Genomic DNA, 23,560 nt, shown 5'->3' with positions numbered 1-23,560 from the left:
CCTTTTCCAACTTTTTTTTTTAAATTTTTTTTTGTGTGGGGGGGCCCCCCCCCCCCCCCCCCCGCTTTGCGTGCTGCACTGCAGTGACTTAGCAGATGATACCCAGCTCCCAGCACACAGTGGTGGGGCTGCTGCTGCCTGCTCTCTGCACCATGCACAAGCATGTCCTGGGGCATGCCATGAGTGCACTGTGTGTAAAAGCAAGGGGATAAAGTTTCAAAAGATCTACTTTTCATATGGTGTCTGGACTTCCTGTGTGGTATAAAAAGTACAAGTTTCTACAATTTGGGGCGTTTATGGCTTCATAACGGCCCCATAATTGTGCATGAAAAGCAGAAACTCTTCTGGTTTCCTTAATTATGATTGAAATTTTTTTTCCCCTGTTATCTTGTGTGTTAAACATGTTCCTGTTGTTCCTGCATCTGCTTCCTTGACCCAGGAAAACCTCAAGAATGAAATCTCTGCTCACTAAAATTGTTAGGAAGTAAATAATTTTGTCATTATGTCTTTCAGGCTTCGGACCTTTCCACTGACCATATGAGATAGCAAGTACCTGAATGCTGTTAATGGGGTCAGGCAACCCACTAATAATTTGAGTATGGCAATGTCTTTGGGTTTATTAGCTCTGCAAATCTGGCATCATTCCAGGGTATGGAGCAATCTGTTTTCCATCAACTTTTATTTCTTTCCCAAGAGTAGCAATATGCCAAGACCAGAACTTATATCTTGTCTAAATTCAATTTTACCTTAATGTAAAATGAATCAGTAGCATTATGTAATGTACACTGCATAGCCTACATGGCTTTGTTTTTTTTTTTTAACTGAAGAAAGGTGCTATTATGTTTGCTAAGGTAAATAGAAACAGATGTTTAAGAAACAGATGTTTAAGAAAATTAAACTTGAGTAAGTAAGGCAGATTGCCAGTAGAAGGGGTCAGTGCTGTAATCAAATGAAAGAGAGCAGAAAGATTGCTTCTCTGTACTGCAGTCATTTGCTGCACAAGATATGCTGCAGGAATAGAGTAAGCAGAGAATCCATTCAGCTTGGTAGCAGTCCAGTAGTTCTAAGCTATTAAATGCATTTGCTCAGATGGAGTACTAATGCAGCTGCATTGTGACTTTTCCCATTAAAATATTTTCTTTCGTTCTATGAAACTGCATAACTATTTTGTTTTTTTCAGCCTTCTAAAATAGAGAAGACTTGCTTGCAGTTAATGGAATTAGACTAGCAAAGCAGTAAGCCAAAGCCATTTCTTTTAAATCTAAAGCAAAGCCTAGTACCTATGTTTTGGTTTAGAGATACATTAGTTGTATTTAAAAATATACTGAGAATAGCAATTTCAACAATGCATGCATATATAACTAATAGAGATGGATAATATACTGTGTCTACATCATACAGTTTTCTGTATTACAGATTTCCTCTAAACAAGATACAAGGACAGGACTGAAAATCTAGATGTTAATGGGAGAAAAGGTTGCAGTAAACAGTTAGCTCACAGGGAGCATCCTGATTTTACCAGCATGGTGGTTTAGCTGGCTAATTACCTTGCTGGAGAAGGCTGGCTTATTTTATTTTGTTTTATTTTTCAAAATTTACACTTGCATTTTCTTCCTGAGTTAAAGAAATTAGTTGTGAGTGAACACTAGAAGTAAACTTTCTTTTCCCATAGTTAGTGCTACATTTTTTCTTCTCAGCTAAAATACCTCTGGTGATTTTTCAACTGACTTTTCTCAAGTGAATTTACTAGGTATAATAGAGAAAGAGCTCTAGGAACAGGGATCAGAAGCCATGATTGCCTTCCCAAATGAAATCTTACCTTTAAGATGCTAAGCTCATATTTTCTTACACACTTTCTTTCTATCCCGTTAATCTTGATTTCATTCCTGCACAGTGATGGTGGAGCATTGCAAAGAGAGATCAGATGGTCTGTTTGCTGGGGTCATGTAAGAGTTTTGCTGACTGATGGAAAATGTGGCTTTGAAGTTCCTGGAGCTGATGAGGGAATTTAACATAAGTATTTTATGCAATGAAATGTAAGCTAAGCAATCACACAGCAGTGTGGATATCAGAGACACGAGCTGCATTTTCTATCCCTGTCTGTTCTGCTCTCTGGCTGTTGGGCAGCCCAAAGTGAACACTAAACTGCCTTCCTGAATCACACAGCTACCCCATGGCAGTTTGCAGCTCTGTGGCAAATTAAATAGTCATCCTCTCCCCTCATCACTCCCCTTCAGTGACTCTTTCTGTGTGTCAAGTTAAGTAATGGAAATATCCAGCTGCAAAGCATAGACTTTCACTTAAACTGGCATATAGTGTTTGATTGCTTCCAATAGTTCAGATAATTTATTTACAGCTCAGTGCATATCTGTGTACCCTATTCCAATATCTGCAGTATTAATGTACCTACCCTTTATTTAAAATTAATATGCATTAAGTAAAATGCAGTTATCCAAGTCTAAGTAATGTAATGCAAGCAAGTCCTTGTGCCAGATCTGCAATATCCATGCTGAGAGGGAACATCAAGAAGATGGTAAAGAAAGATATGGGAGAATCCTATTATCAGTCTGGTAATATATATGTTTCCCTTATAAAGCTGTCCATGAGAATTAAATTTAATTTTATATGTGAGCTACAGGGAGTCATAAAAAGTTGTATAGTTCCAATATTCCAATCCAATTTCTGCTCTTCTGCCAAGCCTGTTGCTTTGGATATCCTACCTACCTTAGCTACCTGCAGTAACCCCGTAATTGAGACAGGACTGACACAGGCTTGGTTCTGAGGCTGCACATACAAAACTGTAGTGGCTTCCCACAACTTTCTTCCTCTTCTCCCACAGATCCACACTTTGAGGAAGGTAAATTATATTTATTCTGTATGCTGAGGACAAGAATCATAATGACTCATTGATAAATTAAAAGTAATGAGAAACTGTGCCAATAAATGATGTGGATTATTATAACATAGAGATCTGGACTCTGTGAGTTTACATGTGGATTCATTAATTTATCTTTATTTTGCAGCAGCTAAATTTTAATTCATGTCTGTTGTACCAGAAGGTCAAGCATCTAAGTATGTTTCAGTTTCATATTTGAGTGTATGGATAATATAAATTCACTTGCTAAAGTTTAGGTATTTGCAGCACTGTAGTTCCACATGTATGCTAAGTTCCTCCTGACCAAATTCTCCAGAAACTCTTGTTGTGAAGGTATGAAGGACATGAAAGCTGACAGTAAACTAGATGCTTATCAGGTTAGGAAATAATCTTCAAGTTTGTCTCTTTTTCAGAAAGTTATGTATGGTCTAATTGACTCCTTCAAGGAGCAGTGTGTAACTGATTTGAAATCATTGTTTGGCAAGGCACCATCTCTTCATCTATTTCCAATATGTCCCTTTACTTTGCCTAGAAAAATTATTTTGATGAAATTTGAAGACTATAAAAATAGGCAGATGCTCTATGGATATTTGATAGTTATTCTCAAAGCATGTATAGATCTACAGTGACACAACTTGTGACTTATTCTGCTTGTGGTCTGCAGATGGTCTGATCCCTGCACGCTGAGTGCGCTCTGCAGTTATCTGTCTTACAACAATTTATACTACAAAGTATATGTGAATATATTTTGCCTGGGAAATATCAGAAGAAACAATGATTCTATTCTCAGATGTTCTGAGTACCTTATTTTCCAAAATTTGAAGTGTTGTGCACTACTCATAAGAAGGTCACTCAAACAGACATGGAAATGTAGAAGGGAAAAATCTCATCCCCTCCAGGAGGGTAGGAAAGAACTCAGTAAGAAATTAATATTTTGTGTATTCTTATATTCCTTCTTATGTTGAATTGCTAGTGCAATGCTAAAGAAAAAAAAAAAGAAGCCCATTTGGATCAAGTAAGCAATCTGTTATTATAATCCCAGTTATTCAATTAATATTTAATAAATCACTTGGTGGAAATCAGAAGGATATCAGTTGATTAATTGGCCTGGTATCAATTTTTATCCATCCCCATCACAGATAAGTGAGAATAAATTCATTGACTATAGTAAAGGAAATACAAACCTATTAGGTAAGCACTGCGATATGAGAGATGAAAGTGATTTGGGGTTAAGACTGAAGTGAATTCTGTATGTATTTAGTATTGACTTTTAAATTTCATAGAAGATTTCTATTTGCAATTCTGAAGACTTACAATCATTTAAATGTAGGAAGAAGGGAAAATGTATCTGGAATATCATCCTCTAATCTGTTAAGTAGAGGATAAAAAGTAGGTAATCTTCCTAAATCTTCCTGAAAGATTTTAAGTACAGCCTACTTAGATTTAGTTACATCTAAAGGTGTAGCTATCCAGCTCCATGTACATTTGACAGACCAGAGAACATTCCAGGATTAATTATAGAAAAATAACATGGAGTTCCTTTCTATATAAAGAAATACAGGCATTATTAAAAGCGCACACCATTTGCTGGTTTTAAACTCAGTATATAAACACAGTAGCTGAATCAAATGTTTTTGCAACTTAACTAATGGCTGCGAAGCATCTTGTTTCTGTGCACCTGCAGACCAGTCCTGAGGTAATCCTTGTCCTGCATGCCAGGGGGAACATTCACTGACCTAAAGGGTGATCCTGACACAGCACCCTACAGTTTCAGATCTGATCTTTGCTGACTGTTCCCTGGCCATCCATTTCCTTCCAACACATGAGACTGCCCTTGCTACTGTCCAGCACGTCCCTCCCAAAGTGCCAGGACTTGTTTGGCTTGGTGTGCCCTCGCTGGCTACTGTGGCAGGGAACACTGAGTGCTGTTTGCTGGGGTGGTTTTGGACAATGAATGAAGGTTTCAAAGGAAAAATGGCAAAGGGGAAAGCCACCCTCCTGAGTCTCACGAGGAGGAGGAGGAGAGGGAAAGGCAGACATATCTATGTAGACTCATTTGTCAATGCCCATGGGGAATGGAGGAGAGGAGAGGGAGAAGGAGAGGTCTTCGTCCCTTCTTTTGCCGAGTAGGTTGAGCAGAGAAGACGTCTTGGCTGTCTGTCTTGAGTCTCTGTATCTACCTGAAGCCCACAGAGCAAGTAGGATCCACCTACAGCTGTGTCCCCCACAACATTTGGATAACAGCCTAGTAGGAGATCTGTCTTCCAAACTGTGGTGCCACTCACGGGGATCAGTTTGAGATCTGAAAACTCAGTGGTGTGGCTGATAGTTTTTTCTTCTTCTTTCCCAGTATCCACAAGGTGTGGTTGAACATTAAGAAACAATGTCAGAGTGTACAAACAGTGAGTTTATAACTTCAATAGTTAAGTGACTGAAGTGTCAATTCACAGAAGTAAACAGAACCATGAAATAGGGAGCTGAGGACTGTCTAGAGCATACTCTCTATGTGGAGACAGGCAAGATTTTGAATCCCTTTTGGCTGAGGTACGTTTTCTTATATCTTCCCCCCTCCACCAATGGAGAGAGATCAGGATTATTCATTTTCCCTTGGAAAGAAGGGGAGCTGTACAGAACTGGTTCTGGCATGAGTGTCTACTTTGCATGGGTGAATACTTTGTGTTTGGTGCAAGATCAGCTCACTTTAATTTTTTTACAGTGAGAAACTTGAGACCTTGTTTCTTTAGAAATCATTCCTTCAGTTGTGGATGATGATTTATACACCTGTGTGAAATATGGGGGATTTAACTTTTTTTAGGAATCAAGATATTTGTGTTTGTGGAGACCATAAGCACTTTGACCCCTCTTTTTTGTTTTATACACTGTATTTGAGTACTCAGTACAATATATATGATTAAGATGTTGTGCTCACCCTGGCACTACTGATCTAGAGAATTTATGGTTTATTACTTAATGTAATTTGGTGACCTTCCTCTTTATTTCCCAGCTGTATTTTTCTTTCTTCTCCCTTTGTCATCTAATTACTTAGTCTCCTTATTGACCTTTACTTAGTAGAAAGTTAGCCCTATCTGTATTTGCTTACCTTTTTGCTCCTTTCCCAGTAATCTGTTCTTCCACCTATGTTTTATTTTTCTTTATTTTCATCATGTCATTTTTATATTGCTAATCCTCCAGAGTTCCCATTTTTTTTATTTTTTGCGTTCTTCATTTTCTCCCTTAATTCTTCATTAATTTACAATCTCCTCTTGAGCCATTCTTTTTCTCTATTCTTTTCATATTTTCCAGCATCTTTCTACAATTCTTGGGGTTGTTTGTCACCTTTTAATTTGTTTTCATGTGTTTTCCCCCAACCATCTCTTGTATTCTTACTTCTCTTTCATTCCATATCTCTAGCTTATTTCAGTGACTACTGACCTGCCTTGACCCTTGAGTCTCCTGAAAGGCTGACTGATCATTTCATAAGGATCACTGCAATGGGAGGAGACTGCATTTATCTCTTTACATTCAGACATGAGGGATATATGCACCATTGTGAGCCCAAATATATATTTCACCTGTCTGTCTGGTGTCATTAGAAATTTATTTCAGCAGCATGGAAGGTGCCAGATTTGTAGTCTTAACAGGACTTCTTTTTTTCTTCTTTTTTTTTTCCTTCCCAACAGGTTTGTTTTTGCAGTTGCAATATATAAATAAATATACTAGAATATTTCCAGAATTTTCCAGTTACAGCAATTGAATAAAGAACCAGACACACAGTAACAGCTAAACTGAACTAATACTAGGCAATTGCTCTTCTTCTTATCTAGAATAACTCCCCATACAAAAACTTGGAATCACTGCTTTAATATTTCATAATATATGGACCTGATTTTTTTTAAATAGAAATTCTGATTTTACAGTGCTTGTTTTCTGATACGTTTGCTGATCTCAGTGAAATTTTCTGTTAGCTCTCTTGAACTGTTCTATTTATAGTTACCAATGTAATCCTGATTGATTCCAGAGGAATGTGATTGTAATAGAAGTAGAGTTATGAGGAAAGAATGTATTTAATTATTCTTAAACATCATACTTTTCCTTCTTTGGAGTAAAAGACTATCATAGTCCTGAAGTTGAGAAATTTTTACAGTTTCAATAACTAGTGTAAAAACACAACTGCTTTTTACAAATACCAAATTACCAGCTAAACTGCTTACTTTGTCTTTTCATAACTTTCAAATTGCGTATTTTAACAATTCAACATACCACAAACAATAGCATTTAAAAACAACTGCTACATCTTTCTTACTTGGTGATTTCAGCTTGTTTATTTGACTTTTATTTTCTGCTTTCTTTTAGTATTTTCCTATGCAGAAGAATAAATGGTAATTAAAATGTGCAGGATGAAAAGATGGAGCAGTCAGTGCTTGTACCACCAGGACCAGACAGCTTCCAATACTTCACTAGAGAGTCTCTTGCAGCTATTGAACAGCGCATTGCTGCAGAAAAAGCTAAGAATCCTAAACAAGATCGTAAAGACGATGATGAAAATGGGCCAAAACCAAACAGTGATTTGGAGGCAGGAAAAACACTCCCCTTTATATATGGCGACATACCTCCAGGAATGGTGTCTGAGCCCTTGGAAGACATGGACCCATATTACATCAATAAAAAAGTGAGTCTAATACCAATCCTGTTCATATGCCAGTGTTTGGAGTGTGTTATCATGCTCATTTCATTTTCTTGGAGTGGATCATATAGTTTGTTACTTCAGTATGTTAATTTGCAGCCAGAATCCATCTGCCTTATTGGTTACCAATTTTCACCCTTTTAATTTACCTCAAAATTTATTTCTTTGATACAACTGACTTTATATCAAAGGCACACTTATATCAAAGCTGAAGCATAGTATGTGGTCTTTGATTATAAGCAATATGTAATACAAAGATGAGGATACATAATACATAGATACTTTGTGAACTTTTAAAAAGTGAGCACACATTCATACTGAGTACACCAAAATTCTCTAAGGTTATTCAGATTTAAAACTGACAGCATGAGCCGATGCATAGAACCTTTTGTTCACAGAAATCTGCTTTGATAGCAAATGCTTAGGAAATTTATGGGATCGATAGGGAAACAAACAGATAAGCAGGAAATATAACAAAAAAAAAGTGTAAAAATGATTTTAAAGTTTTTAGTAGAACTGGCCTTGGAGAGGCCTGAAATCCTTTAATTACTGGGTTCTATGATTGTAAAAACTGTCAATATTAAGACAGGAGCTATTTTGATTTTCACAAACTACTGTGTTCTAAGTGTCTCAGCTTGCTAAATTTCATGTGATTTATGAGTCCTATTTTGACAAGAGAGAAAATACTGTGTGAAAGAACAATATTTTTATCTCTATTATCTGGTGCCTCTGAAAGAGCCTTTATCTGCCATTCATAGCATATGAAGATTTATCTTTAAATCACAGTTCTACTTTTACAAAGATAAAAGATGTGTTTCTATAAAAGCAGGCCTTGTAGATTTCTGTACTAATTGTGTCTGTTCATGATACAGTATTCCATACAATTTTATCCCTACCTGCCCACAACTCATCCTGGACCTTTATAGCCAAATCAATCTGTCCTATGTGTCTGGCAGTGAAAACAGATCAATGATATATGCCTTTTGAGCCCTTAGGACTGGAAGACCCTTTCAGTCCCTTCACAAATGGAGCTGAAAACTTACTACATCACCCAGGTCTGGTGGTAGAGTTGCAAGAAATGGAGAGAAACCAACTGAAAATATTCAGTCAAGTTTCTGTACAACTTGAAAGGAAGAATCTTTTTATTTGCACACCAGATATGTATGGTCCAAACACACACCCTCTGGGATTCTCTTCTTTCTGCTGAAGTCCACATATCCTCTCTATGTACGTGCTTTAATCTTCTACAGGACAGAAATAGAAACAGCTCTGTCAGTCCAAGACAAGGCAAAAAATTTCTCAAATGCTATGATTCTCTCTGTTTTTTCTTCCATCAGTAAGAGGAAAATAGATGCTCCTAACAGAAAATTAATACCTATTTCAATTTTTCACCTGCAGTTTTACTTCAAAATATCTAATTTCTAGATTTTATTATCTAGCTGCATGTGAATTCTGGAAATAGTTATGTCTTGTTTCACTTGTGTTTTGAAAATATTGGAAGCAGTTGATGAAATTCTCAGAAGGAGAAATAGTTTGAGAAAAGCTTGAAGCAGAAGGGAACATATCTAAGAAGACACATAGGAATCTTAATGCTGAATGTACGTATCTCTGAAATGTTTAACATTTCAGCTTTACCTCTCTCTGAATTCCACCTTGTAAAGCCAAGAGGTCCATCAGCACACCCTCTCCAATGTAATAGTCTGACAATTGCTGCACAATCATTTGAGATTTTATGTTTCTCCCTGGTGAAACATCTATCTGAAATGTCATGGGTCTAATGAAAAACACCAGAATGAAGGAAAATACTTATTTGCAAGAAGGGTTTAGGACAAGTGTATGGAAATACCAGATGCCACTGTTTCTTCAAACCTCTATTAAGATCTCTGCATAAACTATAGCTGATTTACTGGCAGAAACGATGAGAAAGTTTGGCTTCTAAACTTTCAAATAGGGAATAGAAATGGTTGCTCACAGCACTGGTCACTGTTTATTTGTAAAAGCTGTATAGGAGTTTTAGGAATTTTTTTTTTGCAAGTTGGGTCATGAATGAAGTCATCCATTATTTGCCTTATATGCAAGTATTGCATCTCTCTTGTTGGTTTTATTTTTTTTCCTATTTTTTTTTGTAGCAAGATTGATCAAGCTCAGTGTATGTTTCATGTGGTGAATGTTTAAATGTCATCTAGAGTGTTTCATATTCCATCCTTGGGACTGCTTTTTCTAAGCAAAACATTCGTGCATGCCATGATTTGATACAGTTTAATAGAGAATAAGAAAGGAATAAATACATATGTTAAGCTGGTTTGAGAGCCCTAATTTGTGCGTGAGGTAGCCCTGAGATGGTAAGTTAAAATGAAAAATCTTTTAAGAGAAGCAAAACCAAATAGGTACAATAGTTTTATGGTTTTGTAAGTGTGCTTCTATGCAACACCTAACACAAAAGATGACATATTTGTACTCAATACTAATCTGAACCTGAAAGGAAAAGGAAAATAATGACAACTGCTGTTTGACAATAGCACAGCCCATTAGAGCAGGTTTACACACTTGATAGTATTTTTGATTTACACCGTATCAGCCTGAACGCCAGCAACTGTACCCTTGAAATGTAATTATTTTATTGAAAAGAATAGAATGCCGTTCTCATATATTTATGATTTCATTATGCTGAAATGCTGCTGACTGTGGTGACCAACAATGCTGGTCTTTAGAACTGTGAAATTTAGCATCCTAAAGAGTTGCAACGCTCTTTTTTTGGGTTGTTTTTGGTTTTCTTTAATCCAAAATTGAGCAAAAGTGAACTGGAACTTCACTCATGTTTTGTGTTCTGCTTCTGTGTAAGTGCAAATCTGTGTGTTCCCAGTATAACAGTGACTGCCTACTCATGCTCAAGCTGCCATCACAAAGGATCGATGATGTTCACACCGTTGTCTATAGAGAAAAGATCAGCTGGAATCCCCTAAGATCCTGACCTGTGGGCATGAATCACAATCTGGTCCACTTGGTTTCATACTCTAAGGGCTGGCTCTTTTCCTTTGAACCTAGGCTGCTGCATTAAAGAGGAGGGAGAGAGCAGGTGAAACTAAGTGGGTAAACCTTCACTTTCCTCCTGCTTTGATAGAGATACAACATTGTTTGTTGCCACTCCATGTCCTGCCTCTTGCCAGAAGGATCTGAATGACATCTGTCAGTAAAGATGCCTCCAAACACAAAAAGATTCTGTAAAGTTGCTTCACATTATTACATCAGCAAAGGTGAATGCACTAGTGATTTTGGATATTTTCATAGTTCTAAGTGAAATAATTTTTAAGTGAAAAGTTCTAGCAAAGCAAAAAGTGAAGGACTTGCTGGAAAACATTGTTTCAAAAGATAAGCACAAACCAAGAAATGGCAACTCCGCATATGCCATGACTTTCCTGTTCTAGCTGCTGCTGGAGCTTTTCCAGAGAAGCTGAGGACCCAGCTCAATGTTATATCACCTCCTGTTTTTCAGAAGGTGGAAATGCAATGTGGTAGCAGTCAGTGTACTAAATCCAGCCTTCTGGAAACTACATTTACAGCTAGCTAGGAGGAAGGAGAGGAGAAACAAGGTTTGGGAACTCTTCATCCCAAGAGACCATATCTTTATTCAGTGTTGTCTCTTCTCTCTTAGCTACATCGTCTCAAAACACTCCTCCTCCTCCTCCTCCTCCTTTGCCCTGCTAAGAATTCGGTTTTTGGCTTTATTTCAAATATGGCAGAAGATAACGAACTGGGTTTTAGGTTACAGATGAAAAGTAGCAAATCAGGGACTTGTCTTCAGGGAATTCTTTGAATTTATATTCACACTCAAATACTTTGAGTGTGAGTCGGTTTTGTGCCTTCATAAAAATGAATAAAACATGATGCCTGAAATTTATACATAATCCTTCATATATCAGCATATATCTGATCTTACAATTTGTTTAGAATTTATCTAGCTTTTCTCAGTGTATGTCTACTTTGTCCTGACAGCTTTGGGTACAACACTTCATGTTCATCCACACTACCTACACATTGGCTTGCATCTGGGTTGAGAATGGAGTGAGATATAGCAGGGAGCTTACACAGGGCTTGCATATCAGCTCTTATCTATACTTTTTAATGAAAATTCTTCTTCAGAGATAAGGTACAATTTTAATTCATGTTTAAGGCTAGAAGTTAGAGGACCAACAAAGTCACTGAAAGCTTGAGTCACAAAGATGCTTTGAGAGAAAAATTAAAACTGAGGTAGGGAATTTATGTCTTGTTGGTTCTGCTTATGCAGGGCAGCAGAAAGTAGAACAGCTAAAATAGCAGCAGCTTCCAACTGAAACTGGAGCTGTGCCAGCATGCTGTTATTTTCCATAAGGCATGTTAGAAAATAGATGTATGTTTAGTATGCTTGTGTTCAAAGATTTTTTAAAAAATGTAGGTTGACTAAATGAAGGTGCTGCAGTCTTAGATACAGAGTTAGTAGGAAGTGTGATTTTTAATGCATTTTGTCAACTACCTCATAACTACAAAAAAGAGCATGAGTTGGAGGCATCTGAGATGTGAGTCCTGAGGGCTGGGGACAGACCTGGGAGAGGAAATTCACCTTCCCCCTTGGGGTGTGAGGCTTTAAAACATTGTGCCAAGAAGTCATTCATCTGGTTGGTTGCTTCAGTAGCTGAAATGAAAGCTTCATGTAAGGTCAGGTCATCTGCAGGTTGTAACCTGTAAGCCCCAACTGGAAGTGGGAAATTTGGAAACATTAGCTCAGGGTGTCCTCAGCTTCACGTTTCTCCATTTCTATGCAGAAGTGGGAAGTCATATACGTATCTTATACATTCCTACACATCCTGAGTTTGTACTCAAGATAGTGTAAAGTCTGCCTGGTAGTGTCCCTTACTCCTAAGGGGTTTGGTTTGTATGAGAAGGTGTGCTGTGTAGAGCTGTGATGGAGGGACAGCTCAGGGAAGAAGCCGCTGGAACTGGGACTGGAGCAGGTTTCACTCATGATTTAATCCTTGCTTCTGCTCTGCCTTCAGTAAACCGCCATCTCTGCATCTCTCTCCACTTCCTGTGTGCTTCTGGACATTCATATCTATACTTCATGGTCCATACATACTAAACTTTCCAAATCTCAGCAGACTGAAGCATTGTCCTTCTTGAACGTCGTTGGAATATTTTCCCTGTCTACCAGCCTTCCCGGAAGTAGTCATGTGTTTCACTGCTTACAGTCTTGAACCAATACTTGATGTCACAGACACCAGATGAAACCAACATACCTAACATACCCACACTTCCACTGCAATTCTAGTTTACAGCTCATTTCATCATCAACTTAACAAAAATCAAGGAATCTTTCTCATAGCTTATTTACAAAATATACAAGTCTGACAATGGAAAAAAGAAAAAATTAAAAAAGCAATTTTAGACATTTCCCTTTAGTTTCATTTGAATTTCGGTTATAATCCTTGAATCATCCCTTCCACTGGATGCAGATTTCTTCTGAGTTACTGAACCTTCCTTCCTTCTGCACTGTTTTTCATTCTTTTCTGATTGATCTTGCAGTTGAACAGCACCTTAGTGAATCAAAGAAACCTGACAGCCCACATTTTGTGTGTAGTGTTAGAGCAGGTGCAGACATGATGGCCTGCAGTGGAAGCAAAGCAGTGTTTGCAGGGTTTGTTCTCATACTGTTTATGTTTAGCTCATGGATTTATTTGAGACATTTAACCTACAGAGTCTTCTACAATTCTCTGATGTAAGGCTTGCATGCATGTAAGCTTCTCTAAATTTGATTATCTCCATAGATATTTAAACTTAAATTTTAAAAGTATGTATTTTCTGGGAAAGTTTCACATCTGGAAACCACAATTGTGCAGGAGGATCATTTGGGATTGTCGCTTGCACTCCTCCAGGAGGTATATTCAGATGTTCAGTCCTCAGAGACCTACCTAAATATGGCTCTGTGTGTTACTGCTATTTCCCTCACTCCTTAGCAAAAAAAACCAAAAATTATAAACAAATGGATAGTGGATAAATCAGCTTGCAGAAGTATTTCTAGTTAGTAAGACTAATATATCATTAAAGTCCACAGGTGAGGTTACCCTGCTTGTGCTATTTCAAACTGGGAGAGTTTTCTGTGGGAAAACATGAATAAAATTAGAATTTCAGTTAATAATTTGTGCATCTTTATTTACAAGGAACACATTAAAAGGAATAATACTTTACTGAGTTTGTTTAATGAGGAAGTAAAACAAAAACACTAATGAATTGAATTAATTAAATTTTCATATGTCATATTCATCACGTAAGTACTGGAAATAATTTTTATTTGAAAAATTAGTCATGCTTTTTGTGTATCAACTGTTCAAAAAGTTACAATTTTGGTGATTGCTTACTTGTAACAGTTTTTGAGAATCTGTATGAATAAACACTGATAAAATGTCTTTTCTTTCTCTTTTCCAGACCTTTATAGTATTGAATAAAGGGAAGGCAATCTTCCGATTCAGTGCCACCTCTGCTCTGTACATTTTAACTCCCTTCAACCCTCTTAGAAAAATAGCTATTAAAATTTTGGTACATTCATATCCTTTTTTAGTGGTTGTTCAAAACATTACACACTGAAATTAAGCAAATGTAATTGTTTCATCATAAATAAAGGTTCAAGGTTCTTCTGGGGCCATCCTCAAGATCAGCTATCCAGTCTGCTGCAGCAGTGTGCCTGGAAGCCTGGCTTGTGCATGCTGATTCTCACATTCCCAAACCCGCCCATTTGCACCATAAGCCTCTGCCAAATTTAATACATTGCCAGAAAGCATAGGCAGCATTCCTGCAGGCGGTTTGCAAGGCATCTGCACATGCAGATGGTGGACAGATTGGGAGACCATAACTGATGGGATGTGCACAAGGTAAAGTTTTAGACTGACATGGGGGATTGCTGCCTGATGGTCATAACAGGTTGATGGGAATTTCCAGTGGGTGAGGTTTTGGTGCAGTTGTTTATTTTTTTTTGCAAAACCTCAGGACTGGGAAAAGTAGTTACCAAATTAAAATTTCAGTGTGACAGTAAGACTTTTAACATTGAACAAGTAATCAAAGGCAGAAGCCTTATTATTAGAGAGTGCTGGCAGAATTTTCTAGGTCTTTGGAAAAAGTAAGAAACAAGGCTAATGGTTGCTGGCTCAGAATACGTTTCGCTCTAAGCTCCTGGGAAGTTAAAGCAGTGGGAGAAGGGGAAGAAGGTGTCTGGAGAGGAGTCAGGGAGCATTTGGGGACAGTAGCTCAGGGACCTGACAGAGACCTACAGACAGAGTGGTGGTGATGGTGAAAAAACACAGCCAAATACTGTCAGATTGCAGCCTCCAATGAATGCTCATCCATTCACACGACCCTGGTTTACAATACCTTCCCACACTGCACCCGGCTGAGTTGTGGGTAATGCTTTCCACTGGCATACTGGTTATTGAGTTTGGTCTTGGTTTTAGGTTTCTCCTAATTGTGTTCAAAGAGTATCCAGCTGGTCTTGATGACAGTGTGAACAAAAGAAATTCTAATAGAGAATATGTCATTTCAGTATTTTTCCTTCTATCTATTAACCGATTGTGTAATTTAACTCTATTACAGGAAGAGGTTTTCTTTCTGTATATGGACTGATTTCTTTTTACAATCAGCTAACTATAGCTGTTACAGCTGTGTAACTATTTTTAGATATAAACATAAGATTTTTTTTATCTAAAACATAAGAATAGATGTGCAGGGTCTGTAATTTTCTTTTTTAAAAATTTTTAATATTTTTCATTATAGTACAAACACTGCAAATATTAAAGTGTTTTAACTAAGAATCATTAAATATGTTTCTTTTTGCAGTTCAAATTTCAGCTGCTTATACAAGGTTACCTACCTGTACAAAAAAGGTTAGGGGTAAAATTATTATTTTTAATAATCCTCTGACTTTTATCAATAAACTCTACTTCCTCCACATTTTGTGGCAGGTGTTTGGCATTTTGGCCTTTGTAACAGAAATGTGCCTTTCAGTGTGAAAGACAAGTGTTAAGCACAATGACACTGGCACATTGGTTGGAAAACCTTCATCTGTCTGTCCTCCAAATTCTCTGAACCTCTGTATAGGGCTCTCTGATCACATGTGCCCAGACATGTGAGCAGATGTTGCTGCCCTGCAGAGAAACAGTGTGTCTCTTTCCAGTACTCACAGAGTTTTCCTGCAATTATTCTCACTGCCAGTACCTACTGTAATACTGGATACAGAAACTGGTGACAGCATGAATTTCTCTCTGCTGACTCATCTCCTAATAGTCTGCTTTTTTTTTTTTTTTTTTTTTCTTTTTCCCCTTTTGTCTGCCTGACTCAACTTAAGGTAGAACATGGAACTGAGGGGGCAACACAAGAGTGATGGGAGATGGTCCGGCTTTGGCAATTAATAAGAAAGAATGAAGAGGTGAGAATAAGTAGTGTTGAACAGTCAAAACCAGGGAGGTGGCCGTGGCTGGAGCTGCAGAGTGTTAAGGAATGTTAGAAAGAACTGGGGAGATGTTCTAGAGAAAATGTGTAAGTACCCCTGTGCAAGGCTCTGGAAGCTGACATTGCAGTGTTCCTCAGTGTGGCCTGACTGCCAGAAGGTATCTGTGAAACCAGTTGGCAATATTTGGGTTTTTTCCAATTGTTTCATCTTCCACCAGTCCACACAGGTGATAAGAGACTTCAGCTGCTCCTGTAATTGATTAGCTTGAGGCTGTGTGGTGCCTCTGCTTGCCTATATGGGAAGAGCACGAAAAAAGCAGTACATTTCCATGAAGAAGTCATGAGAGATCAGAATTTTTTGCCTACGTGTATAGCTAAATTATAGAATGTAAAATAGTAAATTAAGGGAACACTGAGTTGTAAATCAACCACTCAAAATATGGGAGAGGACAGAAGAGATGCACAGACATTGAATGTGTCAGTTATGTTTGAGATTCTCATAAGAGAAATGGTCAGAGTTTATATTTCTAAGTATGTTAGCCCTTACTGAGCATCTGCTCCCTTTCAGAGTCAACAGCACTTTGGCCCCACAGCTCCCAGATATGGTAAGTTTTGTACAGAGTGAGCAACGTGCAAGGACCTACCTGTGGCTCTTGTTATGAACGGTACCATGACATTGAGCTGGAAGCACACAACACACTGCACAGGGGTGAAACCTCAGCTCTCCTAAGGGCACATTGCACTTCTCTAACTCTGAGAACATCTTTCAGACGACTGAAACTGCAGCCAGGCATCTCCAAGTTGGATTCCAAAATGGATTCTCTATACTTAAAGGAATTTCCCAATTAAATTAAAACAGGCTCTTTAGACCTGTCTGTGGACTGTGGTGACAAACACCCTAAGGCATTCTAATAATTTATTCTAAGGCACTGAATGATTTTTGCTCTACAGAGCATGTATGGCAACATGATCTTCAAAATTAGTTAAGTCACTTATTGAAATATACCACATTATCCAGTGCTGGATCCGGCATTTAGGCAAAGGTCATGCACCTGTCTATGGGAGTCAGGCAGCAAAATCCTTCCCTGTGATTTCAGTGTTTATTGAAAAGGTACGCTTAAGTTTGAATTTTTCAGCTGCTGTAAGCAACGATCTTAATGATGGCACCAATTTTCTGAGAAGTTTAGACCTTGGTGCTACTTCTCTTATTTCTCCTTCACCTAGAGTGAAGGGTTGCGTTTTTGGTTTGGGTTTCGTGGTGGTGGTTGATTGGTTTGGTTTGGTTTTTGTTTCATTTTGGTTTTGTTGATGGTATAAAAATATACCCAAAACAACCAAATGCTATCTCCTTGATTTAAAAAAAAAAAAAAATTCAGTTCTGGGCTCTCAGGTACAAGTTTAGCTGTAAATAGCTTTCTGTAGTTTAAACTATTTTCTTTGTCAGTTATGGTGATGCAAGTACTTTTAAGGAACACATAATTTAGAGAGATGACTAGAGGAAAAATAAGCTAACCATTCCGTATAAACGTGTAGCAGAGCTTATTTTTTGCTGCCATCATGTGGCCATTCTGAATCAGCTTTTCGTCTAGTTTGGTTACTTCAGTATTTCCAAATGTTTGAATCGAGTTTACTGCCACAGAAAGGGAAGAACTGCGCTGTCTGAAGAGGCAGTGATCTGGTGGGAAAAGAACATCGCATTGAGTGTCATGAAGCCCCAGTGGATTGTCCCACCTCCCATGAACCAGCCCATCTGAGCTGTTAGTCTGGGTTTCATAGTCCTAGAGTGCCTAAATGTTCCTTGCTGGAACTTCAAATAAAAATTCATTTTCATTATAATCGTCACCAGTTTTCTGTGCTTTTCAAGCAATTGACCACACTTATTGAAGCATTTTCAAATTATAACATTGGTAGAAACAAATAAGCTGCTTTTGCTGCTAATGTGTGTTTTGAGAGAGCCCCAAAATAATACTGGAAAACTATTCACATTAAATTGTGAGCTCTCTGTGGAGTTCTGTTTCACTGATTGAAGCATGAATCTGCTAAGCTAATGTTAGGAAAACATGGAATACACTCACCTCAGCAATTAAAAACAGTATTCTGTGTTTTATTCTGTGTTTTTGACAGACCGGCTGTGCTGGGTGCTGGAGTGGCACTGGCTCAGCTCAGCTCTGACTCCGGGTAAATAGCAAAACCTGTTTTTACCTTGCATATGCTAGCTCTTGGGTTTAGTACCAAGACTGTAGAAGTGAACTAACACTTATTCAGTCATGCCAGGTATGTATGTATACTCTTGCAAGTTATTTTGGTTTTGGCTGTTGCTCAACTCATGTTACCTCCCAGGGTGTGAGGGCCATCTCCCTTCAGTACCAGCTGAAAACAGAACATGAAGACACCAACAAACCAACATCAGAGTGTCAACAAATCAAGACCACTATTAAAGTCTAAGGTACTAAAGTGAAAAATATGAGGTTAGGCAAAGTGTATGCCAATGTTTACCAATGTCTAAAAGTTTTGTGGAAGTGGCAATATTTTGCTGTACTTAAGTCATGACTGGTGTGATATTGTGTGAATAACTACTGTGTTTTCCTTAACCTTACCTACATTATTCAGCATGCTTATCATGTGCACTATTTTGACCAACTGCGTATTTATGACCATGAGTAACCCTCCAGACTGGACAAAGAATGTAGAGTAAGTTGCATGCTATTTCATTAAGTCTTTGTCTGTTCCTCTAGGAGTTAGCATGCCAGTAACTGCAGTTCAAGATGTACTAGCAGGAGCTATCATGAGGCACTATGACTATTTCCTCTCTAAACTATGTAGAAACATTGAACAATTATTAGAACCTCAGTCTAGTAGAACAGTTGGATAGAAAAACCATGAAAATTGTTTACAGATAGTATTGTACTGAGATTCCACCAGTTTTCTCCATGGTTTAGCACCTCCCCAATGTTTTTAGCCTTCCTTACACCACTGCATTAGTAGCAGAACCATGGGCACCTGTATGCACATCAGTTAAGAGCAGCATAGTAAAAGTATTACTAAAGTGAGAATGAGGATTCAGTACATTCTTGCATCCTTCCCTCTTTAGAGCCAATACCAGGTGTTTTACATGTTAGTGATTCAGACAGTGTCCAGTAACTTATGCTCACATCTTTCTTGCTTAAGAGTAAGGGACCTAGTATGGCATACTTTTAAAATGAATGTCAGCAATAAATTTTAATATGGTATGTATTTGATGGATTTATTTATTTTTATTTATATGCAAGACCAGGACAGCTAAACTTCAACAGTATGTCACAATTAATGCACGTAAATACACAAGTATGTCTGATTCATATTATGCATTTTAGAAAAAATTCCTTATTTACTGTACTTCTTCTCCAGTTGTGAAAAAAACTCCCTTTCATTTGATCTTCAAATTTCTTTCAGAATACCAATGTCAAATGTTGCTACTTCTTTTGATTAAATTTTCCCATATTTTTCAGGTATACATTCACTGGCATTTACACATTTGAGTCTCTAATAAAAATCATTGCAAGGGGCTTTTGCTTAGAAGATTTTACTTTTCTTCGAGATCCATGGAACTGGCTTGATTTCACTGTCATTACCTTCGCGTAAGTTCTTGTTTTTTGCTATTTCTTGGAAAGAAAAGGGCAAAAAGGGCATGAAATTAGTATCAATACATACCAATTTTGTTAAATGGAAATTCTTTTATGGACTTACTTTTGTCTAAAATAATTTTCACATTCAAAAATACGTATTTTGATGTAAACATAAATACTGCAGAAGCCATTAGTACAGCTAGTATTAGAGAGGCTAATTTCATGTCCTGCTTTTTTTTTTTTCCTGAGCAGAAAGGAGCTTCCCTTTGACTTCATTCTCCGAACTTACCAATCTAGTCTAGATAAATTTTAGGCTTTCAAAGTAAAATCAGTGTGATTCACTTCAGAGACATTTAATTTAGCTGAAGGCTCTGAAAGTATATTAATGCAAGGCAAACTGCAGTGAAAGGTAAACCTCTGACTGTTGCTATTTAAGTTTTTGCTAAAAACGCCAAAGTGGTCTTGATGAAAGACCCAAGTAAGTAGCATAAACTTTGCCTAAATTCTGAATAACTGTGATTTAATCCTACAGGTATGTAACAGAATTTGTAAACCTAGGCAATCTTTCAGCTCTTCGAACTTTCAGAGTATTGAGAGCTTTGAAAACTATTTCTGTAATTCCAGGTAAGAAGTAACTGGTGTAAGGTGTTAGGCCCCTCGTACCTCCCAACTGTTCCTTTTTATCCTGTCATTGTGTTTGTGTGTGAACTCCCCTATTACAGATATGTGACAGAGTTTGTGGACCTGGGCAATGTCTCAGCGTTGAGAACATTCAGAGTTCTCCGAGCTTTGAAAACAATATCAGTCATTCCAGGTGAGAGCCAGGTTAAACACTGAGGCTGACTTTAATTCACTGAAATGGAATTCATATTTTTTAAATATAAATCTTATTTCTTTCCACAAAAAAAAGCAGGAATCAGAAGGTATCAGAATTCACTGAAATCTCTGATTCCTTGCTTTTAAAAATGAGCACTTTCCTTTTGAAATCAGCCTTTGAGTTTAACAGATTCTTGCATGAGACATTGCAGTACACAGCGTGTGTGGTTTGCATCGTATGACGTCAAGCTTTCTTCTCCACATTCAATGAATATTAGTAGCCCTGAAGTTTTCTTACCCATGTGTATCCTACCTACATGATGTTATGTGGTGTTTGTTGTGAATATTGGTGTCTGAAAAATGAAACTGTTTGAAATGTTGACTTACTAAGAAGATGAAGGAATAAGATAATAAAGAATAGCATGGGTGTTGCATGGGGGATTTATTATCTTAAAAAGCTACAATTTTCCAAACCATTTCCAGTTTTATAGCATTAAATTTGAATCCTATTTATTGTTGAACAGGTTTTCTGTCTTCTAAACCTAGTATGTTATAAAACTGATAGTAGTAAAGGTTTGGAGCAAGATGTATTGACAAATGAAAAGAAAGAAGACGTTTATGTGAGATTAATGTACAGCATGAGTAAAAAATAGTTGCTTGTTTTACCATTAAAACAAGTGTTTTGAAATATATGCAACTCATTCCACTCACTGTTTCAAATGGACATTAATTTCAGCTATTTATTCATTTTCACAAGTGAAAAATCTCTTCACAAAAGTGTTGTTTCACAGACATTACAATCATGTATTTGGGCTTCTGCATGAAATCTGTAACTTTACTGGGAGACACTGCCATATTTGTGCTTTGAAAAAGTTTCCAACAGCAGAATAAAAATTCTTTTCCATTTGCAGGCCTGAAGACTATTGTGGGAGCCCTGATTCAGTCTGTGAAGAAGCTCTCAGATGTGATGATCCTGACTGTGTTTTGTCTGAGTGTATTTGCACTGATAGGGCTGCAGCTGTTCATGGGCAACTTGAGGAATAAATGCCTGCAGTGGCCTCCAGAAAATTTTACTTTGGAAACAAATATTACTTCTCAGCTAAACAGCACCATAGGTGAAAATGGTACATTGGTTAATTCAACAGTGACTCCGTTTGACTGGAAGGGATACATTGAAGATGAAAGTAAGTATTGTCTGCAGAATTCCCACTGAAGTGTTTTGTGGCTGACCCAGTTCTTAGAAGGAAGGAGGGGAAGGGATGATACATTTAGTTACGACAGAAGTGTTTTCTCTCGCATAGGTCTGCTCTAAAGGCCTGCATGGAAGAGGGAATAAGGGGCATGGTCTTGCTACTTGATGTAGTACTTTTTCTCCACTCTATCTGCCAAATTCGCATCTCCCCTGAGACAGAAAGGACTCCTAAAATTACTTAATAAATATTTTCCATTCTGTTATCCAAAGCAAGATGAGCAGCAGCATTCTATGTCCTTTCTGGCAGATATCAGAGACTTCTGATATGCAGTGAGAAGTCCAGTGATGAGGTCCTCAGTATTTTCACCATCCATTCATTCTTGTGCCTTATTATTATTATTATTGTTATTATTATTATTATTACTGTTACTTTTATTGAGGCAAGTTGAGGTCTAACAGATATTTTCTGCTAAAATTAATGCTTATTGTTCTTATAAACTGCAACACAGGCATCAAAACCAAATTATTCCCTGTCATTAATCACAGTTTCTGAAATTTTAAGAGACTATTCTTATGTTTTAATGCCCTGTTCTCTCCTCTTTCAATCTTCTTGTATGCTAAACAACATGGGTCATTAACCATTTTCTCCTACAATGTATTTTCTAGATGTTGCTCTCTCATCCAGATCCTTTCTTTTTCATAAGCATGCTTCTTAAAGTGCAGCACCCACATATAGGCATTTCTACTCCACATAGGGAGTACTAATTAGGGAAGAAGTGGTAGCATAGTGACTTGTACTTCTGTTTCATATATCCTATATAGCTTGCTGTTGTTTACAATGGTAGTAATGTTCTGCCTTTTGTCTACCTGCTCCTGAATCAGTTTATTGTTCCAGGCTGAACAACACCCTATTTTTTTTCAAACTATTTCTCCAGCTGTCTGGAACCTTTGAAAATTGAATTTTTTCCTCAAACTCACCACCATCCTTATTGGTGTCATTTCCAAATTTGATAAGTGTTCTTCCATCATCTAGATTAGTTAAAACGTTGAATAGTAGCAACCTCAGACAAATTTCTTCAGACATTGTTTTAATGCATCTTTCCACTTTGATAATTTCCCAAAGTATGAATTTTCAACCAGTTTTGCTGATGCAGAGCAGTCTGGCAAACTGAGAGCAGATAAAGAAATGCATTCCAGTACAGTTAAATGTGAGCGAACAAACCTATGCTCCCTATCCTACAAAGGAATGCTCCCAGTTCATGTTGAGACAGGTTTGCATAGAGACTGTAGGTGATGCCATGCATCATCTCTAACAGTGAAAGTTACTTTTTGGAGTAAATTAAGAACTAAAGAGGAGAGAGAGATAGAAAAGGAAAGGGAAAAGAGATCACAGTGACCAGCTGCAAAGAGAAGTAGGGGGGTCTCCAGGTGAGTCTCCTCACTTGGGTATCCTTTCCAGTGCAGCAGTGACACTTTTCCCATAGCAACTTTGTGACTTTCGTTAGCATCTCCTCAAATTCCCTACAGCTTGCTCCTTCTTACAGTGCTATTAGCACTACTTGGAGTGCCCTTTGATCAGAGTGGGTGCTGCACAGCTGTTGGTTTTTAAGCTTGTACATGCACGTTATTAGGTCATTTAATATAAACCAAAAGCTACAAGCAAAGAGTAGGAAAAATGGGGAGAAAGAGGGGTGAATCTCACACCAGAGACAATTGCTTCCTGTGAGCACCTGCTGTGGCAATAGTGTGTTTGCAAGTGTAATGTCATGAGAATAAAAGCAACACAAAGAACAGCATGAGGACAAAGGAAAAATAGTGCCGCAGAGGCTCTGGAAAACACTGCCCCAGCAGCTTACATGTAAGGCTGCAGGGAAACTGAAAGGCAGGGTATAAAAGTACACTTGGAAAGCCCTTAACAA

At 37.7% G+C, this 23,560-nt stretch overlaps 1 protein-coding gene across 2 annotated transcripts in view; it reads left to right on the top strand.

Moving 5' to 3' along the window:
- Nucleotides 1-23,560, top strand: part of LOC121670479 (sodium channel protein type 1 subunit alpha) — a 93,324-nt gene that overhangs the window by 21,326 nt on the left and 48,438 nt on the right. For both annotated transcript variants that reach the window (XM_042040757.1, XM_042040756.1), the window contains exons 3-8: nt 7,229-7,544; nt 14,016-14,134; nt 18,630-18,719; nt 19,517-19,645; nt 20,356-20,447; nt 21,361-21,633. In XM_042040757.1, coding sequence (XP_041896691.1) covers nt 7,281-7,544; nt 14,016-14,134; nt 18,630-18,719; nt 19,517-19,645; nt 20,356-20,447; nt 21,361-21,633 — 967 coding nt within the window. In that variant the 5' untranslated portion in view covers nt 7,229-7,280. The remainder of the gene's footprint in view (nt 1-7,228; nt 7,545-14,015; nt 14,135-18,629; nt 18,720-19,516; nt 19,646-20,355; nt 20,448-21,360; nt 21,634-23,560) is intronic.

This window comes from Corvus kubaryi, unplaced genomic scaffold, assembly GCF_017639235.1.
Source record: "Corvus kubaryi isolate FWS band 111438036 unplaced genomic scaffold, C.kubaryi_AGA036_p1.0 37396, whole genome shotgun sequence".
Taxonomy (NCBI): domain Eukaryota; kingdom Metazoa; phylum Chordata; class Aves; order Passeriformes; family Corvidae; genus Corvus; species Corvus kubaryi.
This window is presented reverse-complemented; position numbering and strand designations above follow the sequence as displayed.